At 37.7% G+C, this 22,089-nt stretch overlaps 2 protein-coding genes and 1 long non-coding RNA gene across 6 annotated transcripts; 1 reads left to right on the plus strand and 2 right to left on the minus strand.

Annotated features, from left to right (window-relative positions):
• The first annotated feature begins 412 nt into the window (after nt 1-412).
• On the plus strand, nt 413-21,966 carry LOC132201724 (uncharacterized). Of its 3 annotated transcripts, none has more exons than XM_059628144.1 (10): nt 413-629; nt 9,353-9,823; nt 10,541-10,603; nt 10,680-10,798; nt 12,850-12,945; nt 13,014-13,319; nt 13,825-14,132; nt 14,588-14,712; nt 15,517-15,939; nt 21,415-21,956. In XM_059628144.1, the coding sequence occupies exons 2-10, from the start codon at nt 9,367-9,369 to the stop codon at nt 21,564-21,566; spliced, it is 2,049 nt and encodes a 682-aa protein (XP_059484127.1). In that variant the 5' UTR covers nt 413-629; nt 9,353-9,366; the 3' UTR covers nt 21,567-21,956. The 3 variants fall into 3 exon arrangements, with proteins under 3 accessions (XP_059484127.1, XP_059484129.1, XP_059484128.1); XM_059628145.1 differs by lacking the exon at nt 413-629 and adding an exon at nt 721-804 and having other exon boundaries at nt 21,415-21,957; XM_059628146.1 differs by lacking the exon at nt 15,517-15,939 and having other exon boundaries at nt 21,415-21,966.
• LOC132200399 (uncharacterized) lies at nt 5,318-6,313 on the minus strand. Of its 2 annotated transcripts, XM_059625837.1 has the most exons (3): nt 6,025-6,294; nt 5,740-5,961; nt 5,318-5,631 (listed from the first exon to the last, which is right to left on the minus strand). In XM_059625837.1, the coding sequence occupies exons 1-3, from the start codon at nt 6,164-6,166 to the stop codon at nt 5,414-5,416; spliced, it is 582 nt and encodes a 193-aa protein (XP_059481820.1). In that variant the 5' UTR covers nt 6,167-6,294; the 3' UTR covers nt 5,318-5,413. The 2 variants fall into 2 exon arrangements, with proteins under 2 accessions (XP_059481820.1, XP_059481818.1); XM_059625835.1 differs by having other exon boundaries at nt 5,740-6,313.
• Nucleotides 13,026-20,841, minus strand: LOC132201725 (uncharacterized). The gene is made up of 2 exons (XR_009442302.1): nt 14,572-20,841; nt 13,026-14,081 (listed from the first exon to the last, which is right to left on the minus strand). It is a non-coding gene; the product is annotated as an uncharacterized LOC132201725 (long non-coding RNA).
• Nucleotides 21,967-22,089: the final 123 nt, after the last annotated feature.

Genomic DNA, 22,089 nt, shown 5'->3' on the forward strand with positions numbered 1-22,089 from the left:
TTATTTCAAAAGGTTTATCACTATTCACTATACTACTTTTGTTTGGTGTTTTGTGTCTAATTTCACATTTTATTCCCTTTATTTTATAATCATCTTTCATTGAATGATCGAATTCAAAAATACATAATTTTTCGTAGAAAAAAACGAAGCGAATAAAAATTTGAGGAGTTCATCAGCAGAGGAAAACGAACATCCGCGATGCGATCTGCAACCCGCATTTTAAATTATTCTAAACCCCTTCAAAGCCTTGATGCTTTCTCTCAGCAGGAAGATCGAAGGGCGGACGCACCCTCGCGCAGCCAGCCAGGCAGGGAGTTTCTCCCCTGCGCTCCACCCCAGACACCGAGAGGGAGTGAGTCGGGCGGCCGGTCGGTCGGAGGCACACGTGCAAGCGCTCGCTTTCATTCATTCATCCGGCCGCCGTGCCGCCGTGTCGGTTCTTTTTCTGCTCCTCCGAAGAGAAGAAAAAGAGGAAACGCTCGCTCTCTCTCGCACATTTTTATGGGTGTTTGTGTGCGTATCAGGCGCGGCAGCGGCGGCTTCAACGCACACCTTGGACCCTCGCAAAGTTTATTTGCCTTTCCTCCGCAGGCAGCTGCTCTTATCGCAAACTCACGATAAAAACGAAGGTAAGGGAATTATCTCGTATTACACCTAAAAGAGGAAGGAAAATGTGTACACCCTGAACTCGCGTGCCTGCAAAAAGTTATAGAAGTGCAGCAGGCTTTGGCTGGAAATTTGAGAGAGTTTCAATCGTTCAATTTCAGCTCCAGTCTTGATCGTGGGATATAATTCTCATTCTGGGTTTGTTAAATTGTTTTTTTTTCTCCGAAAGTTTTGATCGAATTAGTTAAGTTTCAACTAATCATTATAAATTTTAATTGAGATAGTAAAGAATAACATGGCATGTAATATTTTCATTTTTCACATATTATTTTGCTTTATAAATTAGAAAACTGCGGAATAAAACCCATGTGAACCAAATAATTTTTAACAAATCTTTGAAATTTTTCGAATGCCTCATCTAAATTTGAATAAATATGTTTAAGTAGATATATTTTATTGTTGGGAAACGCTTTTTGAATTTTATAATTTGAGTCAATTTATATGTAAAAAAAAGGAAATTTGAAATTTTACTTACCCAGCCAAGCGTTAAAAATTAGATTATTTAATTAATCGCTGGACCTTTTTAAACCATTAAAAAAAATTATAGTAAAAATATTTAAATTTTCTGCAATATCCAAAACTTGACACAAAACAAGGATTAAATCTTTACCTCTTTCTAATAGATTGAACAATAAGAGAGATAAATTGAAGAAATATATCTTTATGAGCATTAATTTTTAAAAAATTGATTTTATTTGTAAAAAAGTTGTATTAAAATATGAAATGATTCAACGAAAAAGTGATAAATAGCGTAAAATCATGTAAACGCATTTTTTTCGTTTGTTATTTTATTCTTCGAGACAATTATTATAAATTGAATTCCAATTCTTTTTCTTGCCAAAATTGCTTTTTTAACTTTTTGAATCTTTAGAAATGCACTTGTCACAAAATTCCTTAACCGTTGTTCGACCTTTCCCTTTCTTTAGGTCTATACCTGTCGGAGGAATTTTTCTTACCAAAGACCTCAAAGACCGGTAGCTCGCTCGTTTCTTTTTATTATCATTTTTTTCCTTTTAACCAGAATTTTCCTCGGTATCACAAATCCATAATATATTTTGTCAGCGGCACGCAGCCGAGCCGAAAACGGATATTGACTAATAATAAAGGCGCTGTTTGAAGAGAAGCTGAATGGCCGTGTGGTTTATCACCTGCCCCCCGTACTTCCTGCCTCCTCGCGGCGCACAAATTGCTTTCCTAGTCACGCTCCACTCATCACACACACTCTCGCACCCCACACACATATGCACACCCGCGCTCCGAGATCTGCGGGCAATAGGAAAAAATATATTATACGCAGCAATAGGCGGCGGCGGCTGCTGCACGCCCACGACTTATTTTTGGAAGTAACGAGCAGCAGCGCAGAGTGCATCTTGCATTTTATTATTAATTTGGCTCCAGCCTGCCGCGAGTGCCGACTGACACAGGACAGATGCTCGATGGGAAAATTGGGTATATACATTGTTATAAAAGTACAATAAAAGGGTCAAGAATCATCTGCTAAGCACTATTTAATTCAAATCAATAAATCAAAAGTATAATCTAAATTTTGGATTATTTATAAATAAATAATGTAAATATAATCAATTTTGAGAAATTTTTAGTTTATTTTGATTTTTTTGCTTTAACAATTTTTGCTATTTTGATTTTGAACGTGTAAAAAATTGAACATTTTCATTAATTTTATTATTTATTCCATATTCAAATACGTTTAAATAAAACAACACTAATATCCAATCAATAATAAAAAATCAAATTAAAAACAAAACTGTAAATTATGTAAGAAGATTGTTGGTATGTAATACAAGTTAACAGGGAAATAGCAAGAAGATTGAAAATATTTTTCAGTTTGTATTGACGTTGAATCAATAATTTTATATAAATTCATTTTTATTTTATAAAATATTTAAAAAAAATTAATTAAAGGAGAGATAAATTATACTTTGATGCCTCTGATAAGCTGAAATTAACTTCGGGAAAAAACTTCAGAATTATTAAAAATTTCAATGTGCGCAAGCAAATCACCTGTTAATTTCGAACATTAAAAAAAAATTAATTTTTTTTTGTACAAGACGATTAAGAAAAATCAGCCTTCAAGCATAACAATTTATAACCGTAAATACCTCAAGTTTTTTTGTAATTGGTGGTAAATCTGTATTTTTTGCAAATGCCAATTGAATATCTGTTCATCAGTTTCATTAATCCAAATTAATAAATTAAACTTATTAACACTGATTTTTACTGAAATGGAAAAGAATAAACTTTAGGGTCTTTTATATCTTATTTATCAATATAATATTTTTAATTTGTGCTTTCTGTCCACATATTTCCTCACAAACATACTTTTTTCCTTCAATGTAAATGGATTTTTAATAATTTTGACAAAGAAACACACATTTCCTGAACTAGAATTTATTTGCTTAAAAAATAAAAGAATAATTTAATTGGTTTATTGAAAATAAACTGTGCAATGCCAGACAAGCGCGAGTCTGCTTTTTCTTATGTGCGTGCCTTTCAACCAGCATTTCCTCTATATTCTCTCGCTTCTCTTTCTCTATTTTTTTATTTCATTCATTCTTATTGTAACGAGACGCAGGAAGTCCAAATCCTCTTGACGCGCGCACTGCACGCATATATATACCAAAAAAGCTCCTTACGATTTTTTCCGCCGTAAAGTTCCACGCCAGAAATAAGATTACTCGGTTTTACCATTCGTTCAAATCCCTATTATGTTCTCGCCGCGTCGATTTCTGCAACGGTCGTTAAATTTTACAATTTTAAGTCAATATATTTATTCATTTTTCTAGAAAATTTTCTTTTGTTTGGAGCCGCCGTCGCTTTTTATGGCCAATTTCCTTTCCCACGCACAAACACCAAATCGAACGGCGTGTTAATAATTATGCCGCGCTTTTTCGCAATCGATAAATAACTCGTCCTCGCCAAGGAAACCGACGCGACCAACAAAAGAGCAGAGAAAGCAAACCCGAAATGAATGTAAAACACAAAAATAGTTATAAAAAGAGGACAGCCCAAAATGACACATAGCGTGGGCAGCTCTTTCTTTGTGCCTCTAAAATTAATGGTGCCAACTAGCTGCGGGGACACCATTCATTTAAATATAAAAGTGTAATATGCAAAGCCAGCACGTCACCCTTTTATTCGTTTTATTCCGAGTGGAAATTGAAAATGTCAAAACAGTCGAAAATAACTGCAAGATCAAAGAGTGATTTTATTATAGAAGAAAAGACCCAAAACCCGCCCTATGTATTGAGGCAGAGCCTAATTTTTAATTTAATCACGAATTTTACTTGTTTTTGTAACACCAGAGTTTTCAAATTGAATGATGAGTTAATTGGGACTAAACTGAAAATTTCAGTCTGAAATAGATAAAAGATGATTAATTCAAAATAGACTCCAAAGACAAAGTGTTTGCCTATAATCTAGCAGTTCATATTTTTACCAAAACCCCCGTAATTAATTTTGAAAGTATAATTTAGGCCAAATATCAACCCCTAATTTTTATTTGTAATTATACTAAAAATTACCCTCCCCTATAAGAAGGATTAAAACAATTAATAAACATTTCAGAACGTAAATTTTCCATTTAAATCGTGGTTTATATTAAATTTTGTTATGGTTCACAAATTTGTGGTGAATTTTTATGAACTAGCACACAGATATCTGGAATTCAAAACAAAGACTGTCCTTATTTTTCCATTCGTGATAAAAAGGCAATAAATTATTTTAACTGCAGCGCTAGCTCGGCATGAAAATGCAAATTGTTTATAACTATGCTCGCAATGCAATCGATATACAACATTCTGCTTTGAAAGTGTAACGCAGCCGCGCGTTTCACCTATTTCCCTATTCACATGTCAGTCCCATATTGCATGTCATTTTGTGCCGCAGCTTTCTGTGTTACATAAAATGTAATCCTCTTTTTCCCGCTGCAACAAATAAACAGTCTGTCACTAGGGGAATTCAGGCCGGATAAATGTAATAACCCTTTTGATCGCGCGGTGTCAATGTCAAGGAAACAAACTGCTCAGGGACAATCTGAACTGAAATATTTTACGTAGAGTTATAAAGCTGAGCGGGCAAAAATATTATGGTTAAAATAAAATGAATTTAAACTTCTTTTATTCAGAAATTTCAATTGATTTTTTCTAGCTTATTTTGATTAAAATATAATGAACGCGTAGTTAATTAATTTTTCTTCAATAGGCAAACGTCAAAACCTTTATTTCTTTATTTATAATTTTTTGTTCTCTAAATTTTAAAGCACTTTATTTACTCGATTTTATAATATGAGGGTAGAGCATAAGGATGATACTTAATATTGACCATATTATCAGAAATGCAAAAAAAAAGTATCCAATTCCAATTAATTTTCTTTCCTCGTCCGCGTTTTTGGATCACTAGAGACCCGTCTCAAATTTCGGCTAATTGGCCGAGGCACCTGCTCAAAGGTGGTATTACAAATTTAGTTTATTGCAAACCAAAATGATAATAAGAAGTTGCAAGTAAGGGGTTTGCATATGATTATACTGACTGATTGTTTAATTGCTTAATAAATTATTAATGGGTAATTGTTCAGTAATTTCTATTGTGTAAATTATTATGATTAATTTGTAATTGTTTAAAACAATGTAAGTTGGCTTACACACGGGCTTTATTGTATTCACAACAATTCTGGCTGGATAGGGTAAATTCACTGGCTCGAAATTGTCCGTATAGTGTCACTTAAAAATCAACAAATGGGAGCGGTGTTCCCTGGGTAGGCCGGCAGGCTGCCCTGGAAACGTCCTTGCTGGGAACCCGGACGGCTCCCTGCAGGTCGGCGGCGGCTCTCGGCGCGGCCGGGGCCCACGGCGTGCGGGTCTCTGGCGGCGGACGTTCGGACGCCTTCGTCCGAGCGCTCGCTGGCGGCGTGCCACGTCGGCGCCCGATTCCTCGGACAGGAAGGAGCTGGGGACAAAAACAATGGGTCACTCGGCTGTACTTCCGTCTCACGTAGTGGTTTGACCTTTTGGCCAAAAGAAGGCCTCAGGGAGAAACAATTGTAATTTCTCTTACCTGGCAAAACTGCTCCGTACGGCTTCGGACGGCTCGGCCACACCCCGGACAGTACGATGGACACAGGCGTGCCGCTCGAGGGGCTCGGGACGCGGTCGGCCTTCCGGCTGTCCTCGGACGAGACAGCGTCGGGACAAGACAGCGGTCGGGGCCTTGGGACGGCTCGGACGAGTGCGAAGGGTTCGGACGGGTGTCCGAAACTGCACTGGAAGTCCAGGTGTCCTGCGAACAAAGAGCAAAGGGTTGAATGCTCTCCGTCAGCTGGCTCGAGTGTCGGAGCTTTACCTCGGATTTCTCTGAGGTCTGTCAGCCTTCTGCCTCGAGCCAGCGGACGGAGCGCCTTTTTATAGCGCGGGTAGCAGCCCTGGGAGGGTCGTGCAAAACCCACCCACCCATTTGATTTACATTGAGAACTTTCTAGATGCATCTAGAAAGTTCTGTGAATCTGCAGTTGAATTCTAAAATGCCTTTATAAATTCCCTTGTATCGAAATAGAATCCCATGAATTTTACAAGCTAATTCCAATTGAATTTATACTAATTATTTGTAAATTTAAAGCTACTTTAAATTTAAAATAAATGCAAGATTTATTTGTAAGAATTCAACTTAAAACAATTGCCAGAAATTAAAAAAAAATAATTAAAAAGAAAGCCCTTAAAAAATGAATTTAATTGTAAGCCGAAAATTAATTGAATAATAATAATAAAAAAAAAACAATGAAGTTCTCCGATGACACAGCCACAGTCAAAACAAACAAATTAAGAGAGGAATAAAATAATTATTCCACACCAAAGGTCACGTTACCCTCCACGAGAGCTGCCAAGGGTCGCGGACGGGTTTCCTGTTTCCTTCCTCTCTCGCGCGCGCGTTAATTTGTTGATTTTCTCTATATCCCTTGTGTGTGCACCGCACGGGGTGGCTCTCGAAGGGGTTGCACTTGATCGGCTTCGAGAAAAACACAAACACTGCGGTCTGCTAAGCTACTCTCTCTATACGCAATAAAATAATACACTTAACGGATGCAGAATTGCTCAACTCTTACAAATAAATGGGATTTCCAAGTAATTTAACCAAAAGATTAAATATTTTATTAACTTTATTTAAATATTTTACGTTTTATTTTTAGTAGTTTCTTATTCATCTACATTTTTAAATTGCGAACTACAATACGAGGATCATATTTTGATAAGTTGCTAAGTCGTTTAATAGTTTAATAATTTAAGAAGGTTAAATATATTAAAATTTGAGACTGAATAATTAAATACTTTCAATTTTTGAAATTGTTTTTCTGTTAGATTAATTTTTTTATGTAACTTCTATATAAACTGCTTAAAAAAAGCTTTTTCATATACAAATTTGAGAATTTTTTTTAGAAAAGCGTTAAAAATATTATTTTCCAATAAAAAATCCACAAATTTAAGTATTTTTCGTGATTATGCAACCCGCGAAACACTTTAAACTTCATTCAAAATGTTTTATATTTAAAATATCCTTTGTAATTTCATTCATTGGATTGCGTTAAAATACACTTCCATTTCCTTCTTCGAAATAAAAAAAATATTTTCAATATCATTTTAAAACATTTTGTTTCGAAGGTTGCATCTTCAAATTTGCTACAAAACCGCAAAATTTAAAGCGGGTGTCGCAGGCTTACTTTTCATCGATCGGCAATTTTCTTTTTTCGTATAATATTCATTAGGCAAAGAGCTCTCTGGTAATTAAGATCGGTCAGTGGGCGAGATAAGGCACGCCAAGTCCCATCTCGCCTGTGTGTAACGATTGCGACCGAGCCAAGGTCACTCTTGGTGCAGGTCATTCTTCCCGTCCTGGCGTGTCCACTATCGGCCGAAAGATTCCCAGCTCGATAATCACGCGAGCTCTGTGTATGTGTTTTTATTAGGCGACTACACTCCTGCTTTTTGTGTGTTGTAATTCAGCTCCGAATAAATGTACATATAAGCCTTATTCATTCTCTGCATGGTCACCGCGGTGAGGAAAATCAAGTACGGGGAAAAATAAAAAATAAAATTTCCAAGTCATTTCTCAGTTCACGTCAGCAGATTGACAAGACAAACGATTGTTGGACAGTTCAAAAGATTATATAAATGAGGAGGAATGTTTAATTTGTTTGATAAATTTATTTCTTTGTGGTTTTTGATGGACATATTTCAATTCATTTAACAAAAAAAATTTCACCCAAACTTATTATGTATTTGATAATACAAAAAGAGACATAAATTTATATAAGATTGAAAAAAAAATATTAAAATAAATAAATACAAATTCTTAATTTTAAATAGTAATATTGACAAAAAAAAATTAATGATTTTATTTTACAAATTATTAAAGTAAGTGTAAAAAAACATTAAATACGTGATGTTTCTTGTATTTTTTTCAAAGTATCTGGATTGGGAATAAATTGTATAAAAATTACGTAAATTAAAAAAACACGAAAATAATTTTGTACAAATTCCTTGTTTTTTTTTTGTATTAGTCAAAAAGACAATTTTTTTTAAAAACTTCACCGCTTTAAACTTCCTTTCATTGTCAAGTCTTTTGTGTTGAAATTATTTGCAGAGGTTTTCCGCATGCCTCTTTTTTGTCGGTAAAATTTCTTGCGGCATGATTGTGTTTTATTTTCTCTTCCTCGTCGCTATTTGTTTATTCATGCAAATTGCCGTTTTCTTCGGTTGATCCATCTAAATTGCCGTTTTTATTGTTATTGTCACGTGAGACGAGTGGGTATGTTTATGCAAACTCGTAAAAATTTATGGCCCTCTTTAATAAACGTACGGCGGCGAGGGCGAAATCAGAATTTCAGCTTTTATTGTTCGAGGTGATTTCATAAATAATATACACATTTGCCATTCCGCCTCGGCTGCTGACAATACAAAGCACCGGAAGCTGCCAATGTAAATGCATATCTGCTCGAATTATTAATTTACAACATAGTGCAAATTTAAGACTGTTCACTGTTCTTAAAACAGCCCCGATGGGGATTTGTAATCGAAATAATTTGGTGAAGGTTAAAAGCGTTAAAACAAAGGGTTAAAAACGTTAATTAAGACATCTATTATAAATATTTATCTACAACGTTTTATAACAATCTTCTGCTATTGAAATATTAGCAATTTCCCAGTTGTCAAATTATTTTAAAATGAATTATTAATAGGTTGCAATTTTTATGAAATAAATTGCATTGATATTTTTCTTTTATTATTTCTATTTTATTTGAAAGAATTGTATTTTTTAAATATGGAAGTTCAAAATAGAAATATGAGTAGATAAATTTCAAATAATATTTTCATTTTTTCAGTTTTATCAGGTTAATTTTAATATCAATTTATTTTTTAAATTCCTTAAATTACAGTTGATAATGGATTAAAATTGTTTTTGCCCCTATTTTTAATGTTCAAACTTAGGATTTGTCCTAAATTTTTCTGATTAATTTGAATTTTGAAAATATAAAAGTCCCAAATTTTTCAATATATCGAGTTCATAATTCATAGCAAAAGTATCAAAAATTTATCCATTCTTTAGGTTTAATAATGCATTTTATTTATAGAGTTCAATATAATAAGCCTCAAATTTGTCCTTATATTTTGATTTTCAGATAATTTTTGAAAAATGGAGGAACCGCCTGGCGTCTTTCGCGTCGGCGACCTCGACATCCTGCTGCGGCCGCGTTCGTCCACCCCCAGGGCACCCAAGGGCCTTCAGACTGTTCAGAGCCCCCGAGTGCCCGATTTCCACGTGATGCCGCCCCACGACTACCTGCCCCCGCTGCCCCCGAGGGAACCGTGCGTGCCCAGTTTGGCCGCCAACGTGCCCTTTTACCACGTGCCGGGTCCTTTGGCCGACAACCGACGCAACCTGCGACACGCGCCGCCCCCAGGGGTGGCAGTGGAGGCGGCGCGACTCAGCAAAAAGTCGACTGGTCTGCTGTGCGGCCCCTCCACGTGGACGCTCAGTCTGCAGCCGACCAGGGCCAAAGGGACCCTCAGGTGGCGATTCCTCGCCGTCCTCCTCCTCACGGCCTCCGTTTCGGCCGCCGGGGGCCTCATCCTCATGCTTTTGACTACGTGTAAGAGGATTTCACATTAACTCCTTTCGCATGCAAATAAATTGAATAATTTAGGTCCAAAATTTAATAATTTAACCATTGCTGGAAATTACTTCAAGCAATCCTAGAACTCTTCTTACACTATAAATTCATAGTTTTTTTTATATTTTCTCTTTAAACTTTCCTAAAATCCAAATATTATTATTAAGTTTTCTTCGTCCCTTATCAGTAGTAAATATGTAGGACTTTATCTATATTATGGAAAACTGTCATGTGTCTATTTTAAGTTATTATATTTTTTTATTCCTTTTAAAAACATTTTTATTTTTTAACTGCTATTTTTTTTTAATTTATATATTATTGAATTTCATTTTATTAGTAATCTAAATTTTTAATTAATCAGGATTTTTGTGATATTTTGCCATTTATATTTTAATTCAGTTTACTTGACCATTTCTATCTGCATGAAGCAATTAAGTTTTACCAATTTAAACAGAATTAAAAAAAAAATTAGTAAATTCCGCTAATATTTTATTCCATTTGAAATAGTCTTACAAAAATCAATTTCTTATTATCCCGTGACAAAGAAACATATCTCCGACCCCGCTTTATTATATCATGACAATTCAATCTTTCTTTCTTTCGACTCCAGGGAAATTACGCCCTTATTTCCAATAAAATTCTACGTGCTCTGTAATCACAATCTGCGGCCATTAAATTAATTCACCCCCTTTTCAGTGGCAAACCAGCCAATCGAGGTTGTCACGGAGTTCCGTCTCGAACCGATCGTCGGCGAGTCAAGTGAGTTCTTCTTTTTTTTTTAAATAAGAAGGTGCAGATAATTTTCACATAAAATATCCCAAAATCTCAATTGCAGATGAAGTCGTCAGTGTGATCAGCGGCGAGTTTCTATTTCCGAGGGTCGACTTTGTCCCTGAGTTTCATGACACCAATTCCGATGCGTTCAAACTTATGGCACTGCAGATCAAAGAAAAGGTCAGTTTGTGAATACATTTTGAGATTTGCATGAAACAAAATTTCAATTAAAAAAATCATATATAAACATATAAATTTCAATTTTTTTAAATTAAAAAATGCAAAATATTAAAAATTTTATCATAATTATTTAATTATATAAATATTTATATTTACAAATTAAAACATTTAGTTGTAAAAATGAGAGCGTTATGGGAAAAGTTTGCATTTTTATTGAATTACGTATACTTCCTTGAACAGTCTGAATGGAATAAATCGCGTACTTTTTTCCTTCCTAATATGGAAAAAAGAGAGTAAACGTGAATGGGTTTAATAAGTTGCTCTTCCGGCGGCAGTGGTTTGTCGTTTAATTTATTGGGCGCGTCCCTTTGCCTCGTTTGCCGGGGTGTAATTTTTCATCATTATTTCCGAAATTCAAACGTCACGGTGCGAGATTAATGTCTGCCAGGTTGGGAGAAAAGGCTTGGCCCACGCACCTGTCACCGTGACTCACCCGATTGTGTTTCTCATTTATACGGAGCGAGCACCACCGCGTGCATTTTGCGCTGATCGATTTTCCGCTCGGAAATATACAAATAGGCTGCCCTGGCTAGTTGCGGCTTCTTGCACACAACGCAAACTCGCGGCCGGCGAATTAATCTACGGGGATTTGCGGTTTCCGCTGGTAAATTTTGAATTTCGTTATGAAATTTTATAAAGTAAAAATTCGTCAGTTTTGTTAAACATTCAATTAAGGGTTAGAAAATCTAAAACCTTAAAGTGAGTTGATGGATATTGATTCCGCTTCAAATTTTCCACTGAACAATAAATATATGAATTTAAAAATATATAATAAATAAATAAATTGAAGTAGTTATTTTATTACTATGGGCATAATATCACAAAAAAATCACCCCATAAACGAAAATTAATCCACAAAAATCACAAAATCGAGAATCGAAATCAACAACGTTCAGTACTAGTAGTGCTGTAAATCAAAAATTGGGCAAAACGAAAAAAACAAACGGTTTATTTTTTAAGAGGTTTTTTCCGTGGATTTACTGAAACGCTCTGTTTACCCTAATTTTCCAAGTTTTAATTGAAATTTTGATTTTTTTTTGTGTGACTCAAAATTATTACTTTTTGAGACATTTAAAAAAAATTAATTTTTCAATTAAAAGTCAAAATTTTGGTTTGTATATTCCATTCTTTAAAGCCAAGTGTTTCTCGCACAGTTTCAGTAAATCCACGGAAAAAACCTCTTAAAAAATTAACCCTTGAAACTGCTTTACACTTTACAACACAAACAAAACACTACTCTACACTAATTTGAACAGAAAAAACACAGGCACACTAACAATTATCTGAGGTTTATTTTTTATTGATTCAAGAAGGTGTGAATTTATTTTTTTAGTAATTTAACTTAAAAATTCATAAATCTATATAATGGTGTGGTAAAAATTAAAATTTTCTTTAAACATACAGAAAACAAAATGTTTTAATTTATTTCATTTTTATTGAAGGGACGTTGGTCTCGAGTTGGGCGTTGTGTTCAGTTGCGTGGAAATTTTACGTGGTAATTTCTGGTTGATCAATCAGCAGTAAAAATAATGATCCTGCCCGCACTTCATGCTTAAAAAGCGCAGGGCTATTTTTGTTGCACCTGTTCGTGCACAGGTGCGTCCAAAAATATAAATAACCAATTTGTTTTGAGGTATAGTTTCTTACGAAAGGATTTGAGATGTGCATGTTGCGATGATTGACAGTTTGAAACAAAGTTAAAAATAGAATCTTGAAAATTATTTGCTCAATAAAAAAGATAGATACCGTACTTTTATGTTGAAAAATACAAAGATTGATGTTGATGTTTACCTAGATTAATTTAAATTCTACAAGTTTCAAAATATTATGAAAAAAAAATCAAAATCAAATTAATATTTAAATTTTATTTTCCCATTAAATTTTTATACACACAAAAGTATTGTTTTTTTTTAACTGATTGTATTCCGATCTTTTTTAATCTAACCAGAACAAAAATATTTTGATAAATTTTTAATTTTATTTTTTTTTAGCTGGACAGTTTGTTTTACACAAGCGAACTTTCCTCTTGCTTCAACGGCTCCACTGTTTACGCCTTTCGTCCATCTCCCAACGGCGAGGGTTTAGAGGTATTTGCTATTTTCTATGTTTAATTAATTTTTCCTAATGTTTTCCCAAATCGAAATTTCCACTCTAGGTCTTGTGTCACCTGCAACTGATCATCACCGAGCAGCCGATGAGTGAAGCGGAGGAGCCGGCGAACAGGGCCGGACTGGCCTTTTTGCGTGGGCTGCGTCACCACGAGGGTCACATGTGGCTCGGCAAGTGGATCGTCGACGTGCAGTCAATCGTCTTTTCCGGGTACGCGGCCAGGGGCGCCTTTCGGGAGCATCACTCGACCGCCGAGGTCGGCTGGACCAGCTGGGGGCCTTGGAGCGTCTGTGGTGTGGGCGGCGTGCAGACCAGGTCCAGGAAGTGCGCCCTCAAAAATGGCACAGGAGTGGTCAGTATTTTTTGTATAATTTTTTATCTCTATATATTTTTGTGTAAATAAAAATATTTTATTATTTTATTACAAAAATTATAATGAAATTTGTAACTAACAAAAATTTACAAAATAATAGTTTATTCATTTTGCATTTCTATTAAATTTTTGTATTTGGTTTTAATAAAATGTTTTCTATTGCAAATTACTTATAATCATTTATTTGTAATTTTTTTTTATTTTTTAATATAAATTTTTTACAATTTTAATTTAACAAACCGTTTCGAGTCAAATAAAACTTTCCCTATAAAAACGGTTGAGAATAATTAATTTATTATAGATTTCATATCATAAATTTTAAACAAAAAAAATTGTGAAATATAACTTTTATTTTTGTCATATTTTTCTGTTTTCACTCAAAATTAGACTATGGATTAAAATTTATATCCTATGTAATAATTTCTATCTGAATTAACTTAAAACTTAAAATAACAAAATAAAAATATTATTCATGATTATTTAGGTTTTGAAGAGTGCCGAGCAGTGTCTGCAACTCGGAGGTGGTGACCTGCAGATCAAGGACTGCACGCACTCAAAAACAGAGGCGGTCGTGGCCGTCTGGCGTCCTCCTCGACCCGATCGAACTGACAGTGAAGAGTCGTCGGTCCGCCTGTGCGACGAGTGTCGGCCAGACGAGGTATGCGTGGCGCTGGTTGGAGAACCGGTGCCCTCCTGCCGTGCGTCCAAAGACCCCGCCGACCCCACGGGATGCGGAGGCCTCTGCAAAATCAACACCGAGTTCTGCAGACAGCTCGACAAAGACGCGTTCAGGTATATAAATTTCACAAAGATGATTTGTTTTAATTTATAAAGCTTTTCTTCATATTTGCTTAACTAAATTTAATTTTTGAGTGAAATTCATTTTTAAAACAATAAAAACAGAAGAAATTGGGAACATAAAGCAAATTAAATTAAGAGAAAACAGATTGAAAATTATAGAATCGTTGGAAAAATTATGACGGAGGAGAAAAAAATCACACACAATTTTCCAATTGTTTGAGGGCTTTTTGTTAATTATCCATTAAAATTAATCAAGTTGTGTTATTTCAGAATTAAAAGCCGGCAAAATTTAAATTCAGAAATAAATTTCACTTTAAATTTTTCACAAGCTTGCAAAAAGCTTTTTTAATAAGGTGTTAATGAACTGTAATTTTATATGAAACGTTGAGTAATTTCATAAAAGGTGTTATTATTTCTTAGTAATTATTACTTCACATTCACCTCAGGTGCACTGATGATTCGCACTGCCTGGAGTCGGAGTGGCGCTGCGCCAACAAATTGTGCATTCCCCGCAGCGGCCGGTGCGACGGACATATGAACTGCTACGATCATTCCGACGAGTACAATTGTGGTAAGCCATTAACAACATCGTTAATTTTTTACATTTGATAAAAATGCAGCAATGGAAGGGGAAAGTTCTTATGTTGATGCACACAAATACCTCTGTTACCAAATTCCATGATTAACAACGCCCGATTATTTTGCATTTAGTGGAATTAAAAGCCGACTATTTTATTTATTCATCATTCATCGTTAAATACCTTCAATTATGTCAATATAAAGTACTTTAAACCTTAGTAATAATGCGGAAGCCACATTCAATTGCCTTTCTACATTGTATAATTATCTACTTCTGCTTAAAAATGTTAAGGATTCAGGATGTCAGCTCAAAATCTTCCGATTTTGCAAAAAAATTGTGTAAACCAGATTCAACAATAAAAATTGCTTTTTATTGTAAATTATGAACAACGTATTAAAATTAAAGAAACCTTTCTTCAATGGTTTCTAAGGTTGTTACAATTGCTCAAAATTTATAAAAGGGAAAATTTACAAAGGTAATTGTAATTTGATATTATTTTACATATTTTTTCAGTTAAAACTTCTCATCAGACTTCAATGACTCTAAAAAAACTGTGTGCTTGAGATTTAATTTATAAATTTAAAACAGCGTTTTAAAAATTTATAAAATTATTATTATTTTGTTTTTAATAAACCTTTTTTTATTTGTCCTCAATTAAAACAATAAATATGAGTTCAGCCAAAAGATTTATCTATAAAATATAGCGTTGGATGAATTTAACAAAGAATAATAATTTCATATTATTCAAAATTAATATTATTTAGACGAATTTTTTTTTGTTCCGTCGTGTTTCAGGTTGCAACGTGCTTACCCACTTTCACTGCGGCAACCGGACGTCGTGTCTGCCGATGTCGCGGCGGTGCGACGGAGTGGTCGATTGTTGGGACGCGTCGGACGAGACCAACTGCACGGCCGCGTGCGCCAGTCCGGCGCACTTCACGTGCTCGGACGGTCACTGCGTGCCTCACGGCCGCTTCTGCGACGGCTTCGCAGACTGTCCGGACCGCAGCGACGAACCGTTCGGCTGCAGCGGCGGCTGCGAAAGCGCCGAGTTCCGGTGCCGCAACGGGCGGTGCATTCGCCGGCTTGCAGTTTGCGACAACTTTGACACCTGCGGCGACGCCTCGGACGAGGAGGCCGGATGCACCGACCCCAGGAGCGACCCGGACATGTTCGCCTGGGCCACCGCGGCCAAAGCGGACAGGGCCAAGATGACAAGTGAGTTCAATAAACAGTCATCAAATTAATTACAGACTGTTGTGAGCCCTCTAGCGGCAGACAAATAAATTACTTTAGTCTTGATTTTCCTGCAAGAACACGAGTTGTTTCACTTCAGAAGTCCGAGAGATTTTAGTGAAAAAGTCAGGGTAGAAACCCTCAGGGCCATTAAGTTAGGGCCAGAAGTCTTCGAGACTAAGTAAGAAACATTCAGGGCTGAACTACAGCAAAGTGGCGACGAGTCTAAGGGAGAAATAGCAAGAAAACTGAACCTCGTGTGGCCGCCATCATCGTTAGAGAGAATTCGCGTGTGTGGAAGCAGGATTTAATCGTTGAAAATCAAGAAAGCAAGCGGTCATCCGGGTTTTCCCAGGGTATTTATTGAATCCAACATGAGTGATAAAGCGAAAGTAATTGGTTCATTTGACCCCAAAGGGGTTCTGTCATTCAGCCAGTACCTGAGCAGGTGGAAGTTCCATTTCGCTGTGAAGAAGGTGACAGAGGACGCAGACAAGAAGAACATGTTCGTTGATCATCAAAGTGAAGAAGCGTTTGAGGTCTTCTGCAAGGTGAGTGACCCTGAAGGGATTGAGGCCATCACCTTTGCGAAGCTGACTGAGAGGTTGGCAGTTTATTATAGACAAACAGAGCCGCAGACTATTGTCTATAAAAATGAGTTTAACCAGAGAGTCCAAGGACCTGATGAATCAGCTGCAGTATACCTAGCTGAGCTGACTAGTTTGGCCAAGAAATGCAAATTCTCAAAAACGGATGAGTTGCTAGTGCCCAAGATCATTTCAGGGTTGCGAGACCTGCGGCTGAAGCAAACGCTGCTGGCTGAAGAGGATGCAAAGTTGACTCTAGATTTTGTAAAGACAAAGGTCCTCGCACATGAACGAGCTGAACTGACCGCAAAGGCTCTTGGGCTGAGTAGCTCGCAGGGTACAGTGAACAAAATTGGCCAAGAAAAAAAGTCCCAGTGGAAAAAAGGTCAAGGTCAGCAAGGTAGTGACCAAAAGCAGCATGGACAGGTCACCTGTTTCGCCTGTGGTAAAGACGGGCACAAATTCTTCAAATGCAAGGTCAGAGACAAATTAACCTGCAAGAAGTGCAAGAAAAAAGGGCACGTTGAGCAAGTGTGCAGAAGTTCTACTCAGAAGGCAGCGCACCATCTGGAGGACCAAGAAGAGGGAGAAGATGAGGCCAGTGGAAGCGATGGCCAAGAACAATTGCAGGCAGTGACAAATTACCTGCTAAGAGTGGAGTCCACAAGCAAGCCACCAGTTTCAGCAGACCAGAAGCTGATGTTGGAAATTCTGCTGAATGGCAAGCCCTTGATGTTGGAAGTGGACACTGGTGCGACATTTTCGCTCATTGGACTCTCCACTTATGATAAATATTTCCCAGACAGAAAAGCGTTGCTTCCAAGCAATGTGCGGATGAAGGCGTGGGGTCAGCAAGGGGAAATTAGGGCAGCAGGAAAAGTTCAGGTGAAAGTGACTCCAAAAGGTGGCAAGCCGGTGAACCTTGAACTGTTGGTCATGGAGCAGAGTGGACCTTCGTTGCTTGGGAGGAACTGGTTCAAGCAGCTAGGAATTGCAGTGGAGTTGCCCATTATTCTGAAGACAGTGGACCTGAAAAAGGAGCCACCTGACCCTGAAAGACTGCCGGAGATCTTCAAGATGACACAAGTGCCGCCAGAATTTGAAGATCTCAAAGAAGTTTTTGAACCGGTGCTGGGAAAATGGAAGGGAGAACCGGTTCACATTCCGCTCAAGAAAGGAGCTACACCGGTGCGGCACTCCGCCAGACGTGTGCCGTTCGGACTGCAGGAGAAAGCGAGTGCTGCAATTGATGAGTTAGAAAGAAGAAAAGTCATCGAAAAAGTGATGTTCAGCGAGTGGGCTACACCGGTAGTGTATGTGGAGAAGGGGGAGGGAGTGCGCCTGTGTGCTGATTACAGCGCCACCGTCAACCCTTTGTGCTCAGCAGCTGATTTTCCGCTACCCACTATTGACAAACTGCTCGCCGAGGTCAAGCCGGGGTGCTTCTTCACCAAAATTGACCTGGCAGACGCATACTTGCAGTTCCCTGTGGATGAAGCGTCATCGGAGGTGCTCGCAATTGCTACTCACAAAGGTACTTACAGATTTTTGAGATTGCCCCCAGGGCTCTCCGTGTGTCCCCCCATTTTTCAAAAGAAGATTTCGGGATTAGTTTGCAAAATCTCCGGAGTGATTGTGTATTTTGATGACCTCCTGATTTTTGCATTTACCAGAGCACAACTGATTCAGAAAACAAGAGCAGTCCTGAAAATTTTTATAGAAAATGGGCTGAAAGTGAAACTGACCAAGTGCTCATTTTGCGTTCCAGAGTTGGAGTACTTGGGATATTCCTTCACTCAAGAGGGGATCCAGCCCAAGAAGGACAAGCTGGAGGCGCTGGAGAAAATGCCACCACCACAAAGTATTGAAGACCTTCGAGCCTTGCTAGGGTATTTCAACTACTACGACAGATTTGTTCCAAACAAAGCTCAAATTCTTTTTCCGGTCTACAGGTTGTTGAAGAAGGGCGTTCCATTTGATTGGACCCCTGAGTGCCAGCAGTCTATGGACAAGATGACTAAGTTGCTGGTCAACTCATTCAGCTTGGCGTACTTCGACCCAAAGAAAAGAATTCGGTTGGCCTGCGACGCCAGCAGGAAGGGGCTGGGCGCCGTACTGAGCCAGCTGGAGGACAGAATGGTAGAGGTACCAGTTATGTTTGTGTCACGAGCACTGAAGAAAAGTGAATTAAATTATTCGCAGGTTGAGCTGGAAGCACTTGCGATTGTCTGGGCCGTGAAAAAGCTGAAGAATTACTTGTGGGGACAACAATTTGAAATTTTGACGGATCACAAGCCGCTGCTGGGGATTTTTGGCAAAGGAAAGTTAATGTCTGATGACCTCTCCAGCAAGCTGAAAAGGTATTGCTTGTTCCTGAGAGAATATAATTTTGAGCTGAAGTTTTGCCCTGGAAAAGAAAACTGCAATGCTGATTGTCTGTCTAGGCTGCCACTGCCCGTCCTTGAAGATGAAGAGGAGGAAGAGGAGGCTCGAGTAGCTTTCTTGCAGGCTATCGAGTTGCCGCAGAGCCACATTTCGCTGCAAGAGTTGCGAGAGTTCACTGAGAAGGACGAGCAGCTCAGACGTATTCAACAGAAAATCCTTCAAGGTACACATCCTGATAATTTAACAAGTGAAGATGGAGAATTTGGAAAAAGGTGGAGAGATTTGAAATCCACTAATGGTGTGATTACCTTTGTAGGAAGGGCAGTGATTCCCCGAGACTTGAGGAGCAAAGTCTTGGGACTTCTACATTTGAATCATTTTGGCCAGACGAGAATGAAGACTTTGGCCAGGACGTACTTTTGGTGGCCAAACATGGACGAGGAAATCGAGCAGGTTACGCTCTCGTGCATGCCTTGCGCCATCACCAACAGAGCGCCATCGAAGGCGCCCATCATTCCGTGGTCGGTGCCCCATCGTCCATGGAGCAGAGTGCATCTGGACTTCTTCGAAGTGGTGCATGGCAAAAGCTACATTGTTGCAGCTGATGGACTCTCCAACTGGATTGATGCCGAGAGAACGAACAACTTGGAGACTGAGACGGCTATCAAGTACTGCAGAAAGCTTTTCCGAGTGCAGGGCTTATGTGACATTTTGGTGTGTGACAATGGGCCTGCATTCCGAGCTGAAAAGTTTAAGAAGTTCTGTGAAATGAATGGAATTGAACTAATTTACTCTCCTCCGTACAGCCCCCAAACTAACGGACTTGCAGAGAAGACTGTGCAGACTGTGAAATATTTCTTGAAGAAAGTGCCTGAGAAAGAGTGGGAGCTAAGACTGGACAGTTTTCTGTTGGGACACAATTCAACTCCAAGTTCTGCACTGGGAGGAGTGTCACCTGCAGAGTTCAACCTGGGTCGACGACCGCACACCCTTCTGGACAAGACTCGTCCAGCGTCGGCTGTCGTAAACCAAAAGGCAGCTCGGGACAAGAAAGTGGCAGCTGCCGTGGCAGAAAAGCCTTTGAAGTTGGTGCCAGATGACCAGCCAGTGGTCCTCCGGAGCTACCGAAACCCTAAAGTGAAATGGGAAGCCGGAGCCGTGGTGACCCAGCTGGGTCCTCGACGAGTGCTGGTGGAGACAGAGGCAGGCTTGACTGAGCGACACACTGACCAGATCAAGAAAATCATCAGACCTGCCGAGACACCGCCAGAGCCACCTCAAGTGGTCCAAGAAGTGCCCAGAGTCCGCCCCGACGTGGCCCCTGATCCTGTCCTTGATTCGGAGCAGAAGGATGGACCGAATCAGGGCCCCCTGGGAAGTGGATTGGCGAAGAGCGAACCACCAGACAAATCACCAATGTCGGTGCCGAGTCCCACTCGAGTCCAACCAACTCCACCTAGGCGCTCTCAAAGAGCTGCCGGATTGCCTGCTAAATTCAAAGATTTCATTGTGACCAAGAAATAATTCAGTTAAGTGAAGTGAGAAATTAAATTTAATTTTGTAAAGCAAGAAACACATCAAGAAAATAATACTGTACAATTTCCTGTTCGAACTTCTAAAATTCGTCAATAACTTTTCAAGTAATTGAATTAAATTGATTTCCAATTTTTATTTCCATTCTCATTTGCATATTTGTTCAAATCTCAGGAGGGAGGTGTTGTGAGCCCTCTAGCGGCAGACAAATAAATTACTTTAGTCTTGATTTTCCTGCAAGAACACGAGTTGTTTCACTTCAGAAGTCCGAGAGATTTTAGTGAAAAAGTCAGGGTAGAAACCCTCAGGGCCATTAAGTTAGGGCCAGAAGTCTTCGAGACTAAGTAAGAAACATTCAGGGCTGAACTACAGCACAGACCTTTTTATAATTATTTCCTGCCTCTTTTTCTCAGTTAGCCGGAAATTTAAAAAAAAAAATGAATAAAAACAAAAGTTTGTATCAGTTTAACCTAAAAAATAAACTTCAACAATAATTGAAGCGAATAGACATGTTTTAAAATATATCCTATCAATTGAAAGCGTCATTGTGATTATTTAAATTTGTTTTTTGGCCCTTATTAATTTTCCTTGAATTTTTATTTTTACAATAAAAAGTGCGACGTTTATCACTTGAAATGATTGAAATTGATCCATTTCCTTCCTCTACTGCTTTTTAGGCTTCCATCATCTGCTTTGGATTAGTTTATTCTTAAAAGCTTTTAAAGAAATTGATAAATAAAAGAAAAAAGTTCGATATCTAAACGTAAAATAGTATTTAATTGATATTTGTATGAATTTAATCAATGATAAATTCAATTTTTGTTAAAACCATTTCTCATAGATGAGTTCCATTAACAATCGATCACAAAATATTGTCCAAAAATTATTTATTAGTAGAAATTTTGCATAATAAAAAAAAATTAGGTGCATAATTTTATATTTTTTTTTTCAGGTTGTCCCCGAGGTCAATTCCGTTGCGCGAGCGGTGAGTGCGTGTTGGAGACGCTGCGGTGCGACGGGACAGACGACTGCGGTGACAAATCGGACGAGGCGAATTGTCCGAACGCGACGACAACGACAGTCAGCACCACTCTGAACACTTGATGACACACTAGACTACTAAGAGATAAATTTTAATTTTAATAATTATTGAACAATTCTATTTATTTTAATAAAAAAAGAATGTACCAAGCCTGATTTCTCTTAAGGACCAAATATAAAAAAATAGATTTTAAACTCGAATTAAATTGAATTTTATTTTGATTTTATTTTGCCTTAGGTTATGTGGAGAGTTCAATTCTAACCAGTTGGATTTTACCATTTTGTTTTTTAAAGGCCTTTGAATTCAATGTTAATTTGGAAAACACTCGGAAAAAACGGGTGGTTCATTTCTGAAACCTTGAGGTGACTTGAACTGTGAGGACATTGACTGGGGCGTGCAACAATTTAGACCTGATGGAGCATTTAATTTTTAGCTCATAAAAAATAAAATACAAGAAACAATTACTTCAAAATTAAACTCTCTGTTTTGTTTTTTTCATTTTTCGCGAAAGCCTTAAGAGCAATTAAATAAGAATTATGAATTTCAATTAATGAGGATTATACTGAACTTAATTAAAATTGAATT

This window comes from Neocloeon triangulifer, unplaced genomic scaffold, assembly GCF_031216515.1.
Source record: "Neocloeon triangulifer isolate White Clay Creek 2 clone unplaced genomic scaffold, ASM3121651v1 ptg000014l, whole genome shotgun sequence".
NCBI classification, from domain to species: domain Eukaryota; kingdom Metazoa; phylum Arthropoda; class Insecta; order Ephemeroptera; family Baetidae; genus Neocloeon; species Neocloeon triangulifer.

What these genes read in the sequence shown, in the direction of transcription:
- LOC132200399 (XM_059625835.1), bottom strand. Translation starts at nt 6,166, where the DNA reads ATGCATCTAGAAAGTTCTCAATGTAAATCAAATGGGTGGGTGGGTTTT. An exon ending in GTACGGAGCAGTTTTGCCAG is followed by an intron (nt 5,632 to 5,739) that starts GTAAGAGAAATT and finishes TTTTGTCCCCAG; the next exon opens with CTCCTTCCTGTCCGAGGAAT.
- LOC132201724 (XM_059628144.1), top strand. Translation starts at nt 9,367, where the DNA reads ATGGAGGAACCGCCTGGCGTCTTTCGCGTCGGCGACCTCGACATCCTG. An exon ending in CCTCATGCTTTTGACTACGT is followed by an intron (nt 9,824 to 10,540) that starts GTAAGAGGATTT and finishes CCCCCTTTTCAG; the next exon opens with TGGCAAACCAGCCAATCGAG. An exon ending in CTCGACAAAGACGCGTTCAG is followed by an intron (nt 14,133 to 14,587) that starts GTATATAAATTT and finishes CATTCACCTCAG; the next exon opens with GTGCACTGATGATTCGCACT.